This window comes from Macaca nemestrina, chromosome 13 (genome assembly GCF_043159975.1).
Source record: "Macaca nemestrina isolate mMacNem1 chromosome 13, mMacNem.hap1, whole genome shotgun sequence".
NCBI lineage: Eukaryota > Metazoa > Chordata > Mammalia > Primates > Cercopithecidae > Macaca > Macaca nemestrina.
The window spans coordinates 9,099,464-9,111,594 of NC_092137.1; the positions used below are offsets into that span (position 1 = coordinate 9,099,464).

The 12,131-nt window shown below is 40.1% G+C and overlaps 1 protein-coding gene across 7 annotated transcripts in view; it reads right to left on the reverse strand.

Moving 5' to 3' along the window:
• Positions 1-12,131, reverse strand: part of LOC105486520 (membrane bound glycerophospholipid O-acyltransferase 2) — a 146,476-nt gene that overhangs the window by 99,242 nt on the left and 35,103 nt on the right. For 5 of the 7 annotated variants that reach the window (XM_011749422.3, XM_011749423.3, XM_071076195.1 and 2 more), the window contains one exon: positions 7,741-7,886. The exons of the other annotated variants lie outside the window; for them this stretch is intronic. In XM_011749422.3, coding sequence (XP_011747724.1) covers positions 7,741-7,886 — 146 coding nt within the window. The remainder of the gene's footprint in view (positions 1-7,740; positions 7,887-12,131) is intronic. 7 annotated transcript variants of the gene reach the window in all.

The window sequence follows — 12,131 nt, forward strand, 5'->3', positions numbered from 1 at the left end:
GCTGAGAGGTTTTTCCATTTGTTGTGTCATCTATGATTTATTTTAGTGGTGTTTTGAAGCTTTCCTTGTAAAGATCTTTCACCTCCCTAGTTAGATGTATTCCTAGGTATTTTTTTTTTTGTCTGTGTGGCTATTGTAAATGAGATTACATTCTTGATTTGGCTCTCAGCTTGAACATTATTGGTATATAGAAAAGCTGCTGATTTCTGTACGTCAATCTTGTAGCCTGAAATCTTGCTACAATCATTTATCAGTTCTAACAGCCTTATTTATCAGTTCTAACTCTTCCTAAGGAGGAGTCCTTAGGGTTTTCTAAGTATAGAATCATATCATCAGCAAAGACCAAGAGTTTGATTTCTTCTTTTCCTATTTGGATGCCTTCTATTTCTTTCTCTTGTCTAATTGCTGTGGCTAGCACTTCCAGAACTATGTTGAACAGGAGTGGTGAGAGGGGATATCCTTCTCTCATTCCTGTTCTCAATAAAATGATTCCAGTTTTTTTTTGAGACTGAGTCTCACTCTGTTGCCCAGGCTGGAGTGCAGTGGCATGATCTTGGCTCACTGCAACCTCTGTCTCCCGAGCTCAAGCCTCCTCAGCCTCCCAAGTAGCTGGGATTACAGACGTGTGCCACCACGCCTGGCTAATTTTTGTATTTTTAATAGAGATGGGGTTTTCCCATGTTGGCCAGGCTGTTCTCAAACTCCTGAGCTCAGGTAATACACCCGCCTTGGCCTCCCAAAGTACAGGGATAACAAGTGTGAGCCACCATGCCCGGCCACCAGCTCTTCTTTATACATCTAATAGAAATCAGCTGTGAATCTATCTGGTCAAGGGCTTTTTTTGTGGTTGGTAGGTTTTTCATTACAGGTTCAATTTTAGAACTCAATATTAGTCTGTTCAGTGTTTCAATTTCTTTCTGATTCAATCTTACAAGACTGTGCATTTCCAGGAATTTATCCATTTCCCCTAGATTTTCTAGTTTGTGTGCACAGAGATGTTTATAATAGTCTCTGAGGATCTTTTTGTATTTCTGTGGGATCAGCTGTAATGTCACCTTTGTCATTTCTGATTGTGCTTATTTGGATTTCCTCTCTTTGTTAATCTAGCTTGCAATCTATTGGCCCTGTTTATCCTTTTAAAGAACAAACTTTTGGTTTTGTTGGGTCTTTGGTTGGATTTTTGGGTCTCAATTTCATTCAGTTCAGCTCTGATTTTAGTGACTTCTTTTCTTCTGCTAGCTTTGGGGTTAGTTTGTTCTCGTTTTTCTAGTTCCTCTAGGTGTGATGTTAGATCATTATTTTGAGATCTAACTTTTTGAAGTGATGTTTATCACTGTGTACTTTCCTCTTAACACGCTTTTGCTGCATCCCAGAGCTTTTGGTATATTGTGTCTCTGTTTTCATTTATTTCAAAGAATTTTTAAGCTTCTGCCTTGATTTCATTGTTTATTCAAAAGCAATTCAGGAGCAAATTGTTTAATTTCCATGTAATTGTGTGGTTTTGAGAGATCTTCTTGGTATTGATTTCCATTTTTACTCAACTGTGGTCCAAGAGCATAGACGGTATGGTTTCAGTTTTTCTGAAGGTATTGAGACTTGCTTTATGCCTGAGCATGTGGTCGATCTTGAAGTACATTCCATGTGCAGATAAGAACATATATCCTGTGGCTGATGGGTGGAGCATTCTGTAATGTTTATTAGGTCCGCTTAGTCAAGTGATGACTATAAGTCCAGAGTTAATTTATTAGTTTTCTGCCTCATTGATCTGTCTAATGCTGTCAGTGGGAGTTAAAGTTCCCCACTATTATTGTGTGGCTAAGTCTTTTCATAGGTCTAGAAGTACCTGTCTTATCAATCTAAGTGCTCCAATGCTGCGCATGTACATACTTAGGATAGTTAAGTCTTCTTCTTGAGTTGAACCCTTGAGAGGTAGAATTTTATGTAATTTTATTCAGGTAGAATTGTACGTAATTGTATGATTTTATGCATGTAGGATTCATTATGTAATACCCCCCTTTTTTTTTTTAACTGCTGCTGGTTTAAAGTCTGTTTTATCATATATAAGAATAGCAAGCAACCTCTGCGTTTTTTTTTCCACCCCCCATTTGCATGGTAGATCTTTCTCCAACCCTTTACTTTGAGCCTATGGGTGTCATTATGTGTGAGATGGGTCTCTTGAAGACTGCACAAGAATGGGTCTTTTGTTTTTATTCCACCTGCCACTCTGTGCCTTTTAAGTGGAGCATGTAGGTCATTTATATTCAAAGTTAATATTGATATGTGAGGTTTTCATTCTATCATGACATTGTTAGCTGGTTGCTTTGTAGTTTCTATTGTGTGGCTGCTTTACAGGGTCTGTGGGCTACATATTTATGTTGTTATTGTGGTAGCAGGTATTGTTCTTTTGTTTCTGTGTTAGAACTCCCTTAAGGAGCTAAGGCTGGTCTGATAGTAACAAATTCCCTTAGTGCTTGCTTGTCTAGAAGAGAGTCTAGTTCTCCTTCACTTAAGAAGTTTAGTTTGGTGGGTTGAGAAATTCTTAGTTGGAATGTCTTTAAGAATGCTGAAAATAGCTCTCCAATCTGTCCTGGCTTGTAAGGTTAGCCCTGATGGGGTTCCCTTTGTATATGGCTTGCCCTTTTTCTCAAGCTACTTTTAAGATTTTTTTCCTTAGCACTGACCTTGGACAGTCTGGTGACTATACGCCTTGGTGTTACTCATTTTATATACTATCTTGCAGATGTTTTCTGGATTTCTTATATATGGATGGCTACTTCTAGCAAGATTAGGGAAGTTTTCTTGAATTATTTCCTCAAATACATTTTCCAGGTTGTTTACTTTTTCTCCTTCTCTCTCAGGAATGCTAATAATTTGTACATTTGGTTGCTTCACATAATCCCATATTTCTTGAAGATTTTGTTCATTTATTAAAATTCTTTTCTATTTTTGTCTGATTGGGTTAGTTCCAAAGACTGGTCTTCAAGCTCTGAAATTCTTTTCTCTGCTTGGTCCAGTCTATTGATAGAGCTTTCAACTGTATTTTGAAATTCCTTGAGTGAGTTTTTCAATTCCAAAAGCTCTGACTGATTTCTTTTACAGATGTTTATCTCTTCCTTCATTTCCTGGATTACCTTAGAAGTTTCTTTGTGTTGACTTTCAACTTTGTCTTGGATCTCACTGAGCTTCCTTGCAATCCATGATTTGATTCTTTATCTGTCATTTCTGAGTTTCCATTTTGGTTAGGGTCCATTGTTGGAGATCTAGTGCAATCATTTGGTGGTGTCACTACGTAACGCCAAAATTCTTGCACTGGTTCTTTCTCATCTAGAGATGCTGGCACTTCTAATTTCTGTAATTATTTTCATGCAGATAAGTTTTTTTCTTTTTCTTTCTTTCCCTGTCATGTTATTTTTTCTTTCCTTTTTCCTTTTTCTCCCTCCTTAATGAGATTGGGCTGTGAAGTTCAACCTACAAGCCCACAGATGGTACTTATAAGTGAAAGCTGGCTGCAGCCAACACAGCTGAGTATATACTTGATCCTTGTTTACTGGCAGAAGCTCTCTACTGCCTCAGGCAATAAGCTGGTTTGTGGAGTATACAGTGGTCTGAGCTCCCTACTCAGCCCCAGGGGGACAGGGGCCACAAACAGCAGGGCCAAACAGAGCAGGCTGGCCTACAGATCCCCCAGTGGCAAGCACAGACACTAGTGCCAAGGGAGAATCCAGAGGGCAGCCATCAAGAACGCAGGATTGTGCCTAGACATGCAGCTGGGAAACCATCTGGGCTCCATGTTCTCTACACAGGAATGGGAGATGGCTTAAACTTCTAATCTAGAAGAGTTGCCATTCCATATGCTTGGAAACCTGCCTGGGCATGGAACACAGAGGGTCCCCTTGAACCACAATCTACGTCCAGGAAGAGTGGGGCGGCTCAGGCTGCTGAACCAGAGAAACAGAAGGTCTAAATGCCTGTAGATTTGCCTGGGTGTGGAGCAGAGAGAGCCTCACTGCACCACGATCTATGTCCAGGAGGGATGGGGTGGCTCAGTCTGCTGGTCCAGGCAAACAGGTGCTCTCAAATGTCTGGATTTCTGCCTGCAGGTGGAGTAGAGAGGGCCTGTCATACCACAGTATCAGTAGAACAGAGTGGGGCACCCAATAATGGCACACGTGGATCAGTTTCAGGTCACCAAGCTGGCCTTGGCTGCAAGTCTTGCTGCCCAGGAGAAACTGCAACTTAGCAGCTCTCCTCCTGACCCAGTCTTGCAATGGAGGAAAGCACAATTCTAGCCCTACAGCTGAGGCGCTTTCCACAGTTCTAGCTGTGGAGGCCCCTACCCCACTCCAGAGCAGGTGCTCTAATCTCTGGCCCAAGACTGAAATGCCTGCACGGCCATGCTGCTGAGTCACCAAGGAATGGCTGGCTTCATACGTGCCTGGATTAAAAATTGTGTCCTGTTTTCCATCTCAGGTCTGGGAGAATGTCTGCAGCTTTTCATGATGTCTGTTTCTCACAGTGTCTCAAACCCTCTTCCCAAGTTGGCTCCAGGGCTTGGGAGAAACAAAGTGCTCTCCCTCAGAGTGGGTTGCTCAGATCCTCAGTGGAAAAGTGAGCAACAGAGAAGGGCTCCCTGCCTCTCTCACTTACTGGGGCTTCACTCACTTTTATCAACTGGATGCTATCACAGGGGCTGTTTGCCAGCATTCCCTTCAGGATCTGAGGTGTCCTTCACAATTCTGGTGAATTTCTGTTTTCCTTCTTGAATTAAAGTTCAGAGAGTTGATCTTTATGTACTACCATGCTATTTCCAAGTGGCTGAGGCACACTGAAAGTCTCTAATCAGCCATCTTGGACTCTACTTTTAATTCAGAATTTAGAATATTACAGAAACTTAGCTGACAAAGCAGCAGCAGGGTTTGACTCCGATTTTGAAAGTTCTACTGTGGGTAAAAGGCTATCAAACAGCATCACATGCTACAGAGAAATCTTTTGTGAAAAGAAGAGTCGATCACTATGGTAAAGTTCATTGTTGCCTTTTTAGAATTTGCCACAGCAACCCAAACCTTCAGCAGACAACACTGATAAGCGAGCAGCCATCAACATCAAACAAGATCTTCTACCAACAAAAAGATTACAACCCACTGAAGGTCCAGATAATCCTTAGTATTATTTACTAATAAAAAATTTTTCAATTAAGGTATGTACATTTTTTAGACAATTATATTGCATACTTAATAGACTAGAATATAGGGTAAATATAACTTTTAAATGCACTGGGAAACCAAAAAAGTTTATGTGACTTGCTTTATTATGATATTCACTATATTGTTGTGGTCTGGAATCAAATCTGCAATATCTCTGAGGCATGCCTGTATACTTACAGAGTACTAACATGTTTTCCAAAAGACAAGTTGTCAAAATCAATAGCAGATACAATTGTTTTTGAGCCTACAAAAGAAAATACTGAAATGCAAATCAAAATAATATATCCCTATTAGTTAATTCCAATTAACAAAGAGTGATCTTACACATGGTACAGAGGCATAAACAATCCCTCTTTCCAAAGAAAGAATACAGAAAGCTTTCTCCTTTAAGAAAAAAATAGAGAACTCGTTTGAAAAATAAAAATAAAAATCCTGGCTGGGCACAGTGGCTCACGCCTATAATCCCAACACTTTGGGAAGTCAAGGTGGGCAGACTGCTTGAGTCTGGGAGTTCAAGACCAGTTTAGATAACATGGCAAAACTCCACCTCTACAAAAAATTAGCCAGGTGTGGTGGCACACGCCTATAATCCCAGCTGCCCAGGAGGCTGAGGTGGGAGGATCGATCACCTGAGCCCAGGAGATTGAGGCTGCAGTGAGCTGTGATCACGTCACTGCACTCCAGCATGGGCAACAAAGTGAGACCCTGTCTTTAAAAATTGAAAAAAGAAGAAATCCTGGTTATCACATATAATTTGAAGTACTTCAGACTACCTGACATTAACAACGTCGGGTTACTTGTGACATTGTGTTACAAGGCATCCAAGAAGGCTTCACAGCAACAGAACACTTCTTTAGTAAAAGATTTTTAAGTAAAGAGATGCCTCCTCATCTTTGGCAGTACCTCCATGTTACACAACTGTAGGAGATACTACTTATATTTTTATCTTCTACTCTGTCTCCATAGACCACAGAGTGAATGGTGTCCCCTGGAGTTGGCCAATATGAACTATAAGCCTTTCCCAATGCATTATGGAAATATGCTACCCAAATATATACTGAATATCAAAGTTATTTGTGGATGAAATGCGTAGACTGGGATATGCTTTAAAATACTCTACAAAAATAAGTTGAAAAAGATAAAACAAGAATGGTAGAATTTTAATAACTGTTGAAGCTGAGTGATGGGCATATGAGGGCTCACTATATTGTTCTTTGTACCTTTATGTTTGAAAAGCTCCATAATCAAAAGTTTGAAAAATATATACTACTCCATGGCATGATTTATGAAAAGTTTAAATAGTATCACCTGAGAAACCTTAAAAAACTGTGATGATATAAACGTGATATCAATGAAGCAAAAAAGACCAGACTTGGGTCTTATTTAAGAGGTCATATTTAAATCTCAATACTAAACACTGTCTACCAAGGCAGTGCCTATCAGAGATAATATGGTAGAGACTGAATAAATTATCCCTAATTAATTTTTCATGAGTTTCTAGGAAACACTTGCAATTGCCAGAGGCAAAAATTAGATTAAGAAATATCAGTGTATTCCAATCCTCATAACCATCAAAAAACAACATTCTAGAACAAACACAAAAGTGTCATTAAAGTCCCAGATTCTACAACCCACAACAGAAACTACTAAGGCACAGACCGAGTGAGTGCATTTTCATCCTCTCAGGGAATTCTGATATCAAACAACAATCTGCAGAAGAGCAAGTCTAGGAGTCCTTCACTGTCACTACAGCAGATGAGCATGCAGCACAAGTGCTCACATAAGAAAGCAAGCTCAGGAAGAGACCACAAAGAGACTGCCACTGAGAGTTTCTGCTGTTTTGCCAAGACAGTGTGCCCTTCTGATTTCTTCTGCATGCACAGCTAACATTTGTTTGTTACTTCCTGTAACAAACAGGAAGTACAGTATTTCTGTATTTAAGACTCTCAGGGTAGCCCTGAGGACTGAGAAAGAGACCTAATGAAAGAAAATACCAACATCCATCTGAAAAGTCAGAAATAAAAGCTTTCCATCATAAATAATTCTTCCCCATGAAGAACAGACAAATGAACAAACAAAAAGCCTCTTTTTGCTAATGGCAGAATCTAAAAAATAGCAATAAAGTTCTATCAATAGGCTTTATCAGGCTCTTAAAAGCTACTTGCCCAGAGAAAAAACAGCCAAACAAACAAAAACACATTTTAAATGGCTTTTCTGTCAGTATAAAAGATTTGCAAAATAGGTGTAAAGAACTACTCATGACAGGATAAAATGCTTTTATATACTTTTCATCTGTCTTTTCATAAATTATAAATAGTAAATTTTCCTCTAAGACTAAACTAAAGAGAGAGAGAGAGAGCCCATTTCCCATTCGTTGTTTTTTGTTTTAAAAATAAAAATTTAAAAGTTGGCCTGGAAAAAAAACTTTTTAAGTAAATGTAAGAACAACACCCTACATACTGTATCTTTCCACATACTCAATTCTCAAATATATCCAAATAGTCTTCATTTTAAAAGGATCAAAATAGTTACTTACCATCCAAAGCAAAAAAGTGCAAGATAAAGGCCCAAAAGGGTAGCAACTACATGTCTTATAAAAGAGCTAGTTTTGCTTGAATGTAGATAAGTTCGAAACCAAATGGCTGCTAGCAAGGCAAAGAGTTGGCACACTACAAAGTTGACCTGTAAAGAAAAATTAAAATTTTGTATTAGCAACACAGACCTGAATTTTTCATGTCATGTTACATTGAAATTCTCAGGACAAAAACACAAAGGTTACACAAAAATTAAGACCTTCCAAATTTACAAACAAAAACAAAAATTAAGGGAAATCCCAAGGATGAGCCTCAAGTTCCAAGTGATGGGCCAATGCCCACCAATACTGTCTCTGCTACACCTGGCAGGGAACAGGTGTGGCCACGTGGGGAGAGGTGTAGAAGGACACCTGGAAAAATCTGGTTGACACTGGTTTGCAGACACAGAAACAAAAAGCCCAGGGCACCTATGTGTTAAGGGGAAGAGAAACTTGTTTTAATGACTGAAGGAACCCTGTAACTGGTGAAAAAGAGGAGCACTAAATTTCTTCGCAAAAGCTCCGGGAGGGGTCAAAGTCCCCAAGCACCCTGAGACTATAAGGGCACCAGGGGCTGGAGGATCTGGTGGGATGCAAGACAGTCTGTGGCAACGGGAGTAAAGGGGAGTCTACTGTGGCCTAAACATCACCACTGTGGACAGTGGGAACCTGCAGCTAAGCTCTGAGGCATCTCAAGGATTGGCTCCCAAGGGGAAGGAATGAATTCGATACGGGACAAAGCAGCCTTCGAAAAGCTCAAGTCCACCAACCTCAATTTTTAAATTTCCTCATAGTTCACTAGGAACTAAACTGTTCTTGACTTACAGAAGTGAAATACACTCTGGTAAGACTGCTGCTGCTCTTTTCTCCCCAAACAAAAAGACAGAAAATAAGAATGTCTCATGGTAAGTAAAGACAGACTGGAGAAAAATCTCCATTTCCTTTTCCTTTTTTTTTTAAGACAGGGTCTTGCTCTGTGGCCAAGGCTGCACTGCAGTGGTGAAATCATAGCTCACTGCAGCCTCTACCTCCCAGGCTTGGGCAATTCTCCCATCTCAGCCTTCCAAGTAGCTGGGACTACAGCCACACACCACCATGCCAAGCTAATTTGTGCATTTTTTTGTAAAGACAAAGTTTCACTATGTTGCTCAAGATGGTCTTGAACTCCTGGGCTCAAACAATCTGCCTGCCTCTGCCTCCCAAAGGGCTGGGATTATAGGCATGAACCATCACACCTGGCCAAAAATCTCCATTTCTCTCTTACGAAACACATTCTCATAGAATCTTAGGAATAATAGGCCTTAAAGTCTATAAATAAAAGAAAAAATCCATTGACGTTAGGAACTTGCAAAAAAATACATAACAAAACAATCAGTGTTTCAGGCACCTAAATTGTGAACAAATCACACTATCTACATGTAGCTATCTCCACAGACCCATAGAGAGATCTCTGCCTAAAGACACAGACAAGTATGTTCTCTTTCTCACATTTCAAGGAGAAAAACAGTAGAACATTGTTGTACATTGTCTAAGAAACAATTGTTCTTTAAAACAGACTCAATAAAAGCAAAATGTCTTTCCAAAAGTTCTAACACTTCTTGCCTTCTAAAGGATTCTAACAGCATTTTTTAAATTAAGCAAAAAGTGAATAAAATGGAAAAATCAGTATTCTTCATATTAACTACTCACATCTATATGGTTTCTTACAGTTTAAAACTTTGTTTCAAATATCTCTTATTTCTTTCTTTTTCAGATAGCTCCTAATTTAATTATAGCAAACATTTACCAAGCATCTACTATGCGCAAACATGGGAAATCTAAAAATGCACGAGTCCCAGTCCTAGCTCAGGATGACTTTAGAACCTAATGGAAAACATAAACATATACAGAAGGAACGTCAACCCAACATCAGAGTCTTCTTAATGGTTACATAGAACATCCTTCAAGACACCACAAAAGAGCGAGCCTGAAGGGGTGCGTGCCACAAAGCATGTGAGGGGCGAGCTAGGCGGGCACTGCTTCCCAATCCTGCTCATCTCCACAACCATCGGAGGGGGCAGCTTCCCCTCCCCTGTTCCATATCAATCTATTCATACATTACAAGACAAAGTATGATTCTTGCCAAGAAAGAGTATGTCAAGGACAACACACATATAGGATTGTACAGAATTTTTGAAATCTCTTTTCAACATTGTCATCATTCAGATAAAGAAAATGAGATCAGGCCTCACTCTGGACACTGAATCAAAATCCTTGGGGGGATAGGCCCAAAAATATATATAAAAAATAAAATGAAAACATAGGTTCTCATGATCCTCAAGGTGTGAGAAGCACTGTGTTGGAGAAAAAGGGAAATGGCATTTTAAGGAAGAAAACAACATGAAGGAAGCACACAGACAGGAAAGCGCCAACGCACCGCATGGCCAGGGATCATGGGAGATGAGGTCGGAAGTGGGGTGGTTCAGAAGTGAGGGCTTTGAATGCCATGCCAAGGTGTTTGAGCCCATAGTGACGACAAAACCATGGAAGATTTTTAAAACAAGAAAGTGATGAGATTGACCCTCCACCTCTACATATCCAGAACTCTTGGATATCCATGAGAAACTATGAACCACTCAATAGAAAACTGGGCAAAAGGAAAGAACAATTTACAAATATCAATGTCCAATAAAATCTGAAAAATATTCTCTCTCAACTATAAGTAACGAAGTGTGAAATAAACCATCAGTGAGGCACTATCTTCCACCTCTCAGTGCTGCTGGGGACATGAGGAAGCTGGTGCTGTATACTGTTAATCTGACTGTACCTTGGGACAGCTCTTTAAAGAAAATTGGACAACGGCCACCAAAACTTAAAACATAATATTCCTTACCAAGAAATTCAACATTTACAACTTTACCCCAGATAAAGTGGCACAAAAGCACAAGAGCTTAGGCACACACGAAGATCCACTACACACTGTCAGAGCACACATGCACAGGGCCATCCACAGGAGACTGTTACACAAATAGAGCATCTCACATCTACAGAAAAGCAGCATTTCCATTTCCCGTCAGTAGGAAAAAAAAAAAAAAAAAGCTAGATTATCCAATTAATGTAGCTGGGGTAACTGGTTTTCCTTTTGGAAAAACCAAGTTACACTCCCGTTTGATAAGCCACGTTGCTAATATTAATCGTGTGCTTATATGGCAGGTATGAGTACACGCCCCTCAGATCTCCACCCACAGGGGGCATAACTGACTGGCAGCATCATCTGTAGCACACTTGACACCCATCACCAGGCTCATGCCAAGGCCATGCTGGGACCTCCTTAGAACTTCATTTCCCCACAGCCAGGCTCCCTGCCCAGACTCATGCCAAGGCCATACTCCTGACAGCCTGTGCCTCCACCTGCCCAGCCTTCCTTCCTTCCCCCTCTCCTCCAGAGGGGCCGGTCCTGCAGTCCACAGCTCTCCCTCCCTCTGCCAGCTCCCCAGAGCATTGTCTCACAGACAACTTCCCCAGCTCATCACTTGCTCTCTAATTGCTCCTTGGCACCTGCTCCTCAGAGGACCCAAGCTGACACAACATTCTAAGCACCTTACATTTATAATCTATTTAATCTTCACAATAACCCTATGAGGAGAACTCTACTATTATCTCCACTTACCAAGTCTGAAACAGTTTAACTAGTGTAACTTGTTACTCATCAGGTAGTCTAGATCTAGAACTTGAATTCCTGACCACTACATTATACTGCCTACCACATTTAAAAACAAACCCCAAACAGAATAAAGGTCCATACACAACTGTAATAGTCTTTAGTACCAGTCACCTATATCTGGTTCTCCTCCCCTTCTGGGTAGACAGAGGATGTATTTCCTACTCCCTTGTGGGGACAAGTTTTGGTTGGTGAATTGTTAGCAGAAGTGATGTGTGTTGCTTCTCGGCCAGGACACTTAACTGCCAGAACAAGAATCTTCAGAGTTGTGCTATCTGCAATGTTCCAGAAATGATGAGGAGCAAATTACCCTGCCAGTCCATGAGTGGGCAAGTAGCAAGAGGGACCTTTGGTGTTTTGAGCCTGTGAGATTTGGGGATAGTTTATTACTGCAGCATAACCTAACTATGAAAACTAACACTATATATATGTATGTATGTATGTATGTATATCCTAGACAAGAATGTAAGAGATTATAATCTTATGTGATATAACAATAATTTAATATAAATTTTATATACTGAATGGATTTACTACATAAAAATAAAAAACTTCTACAAACAACAAAAAAATACTAAAGACATCCTAAGTAACAACGTGGAAGGAAAAAGAACCTATATACACACATGAGATATGTAACAGAGAGTTAGTATTC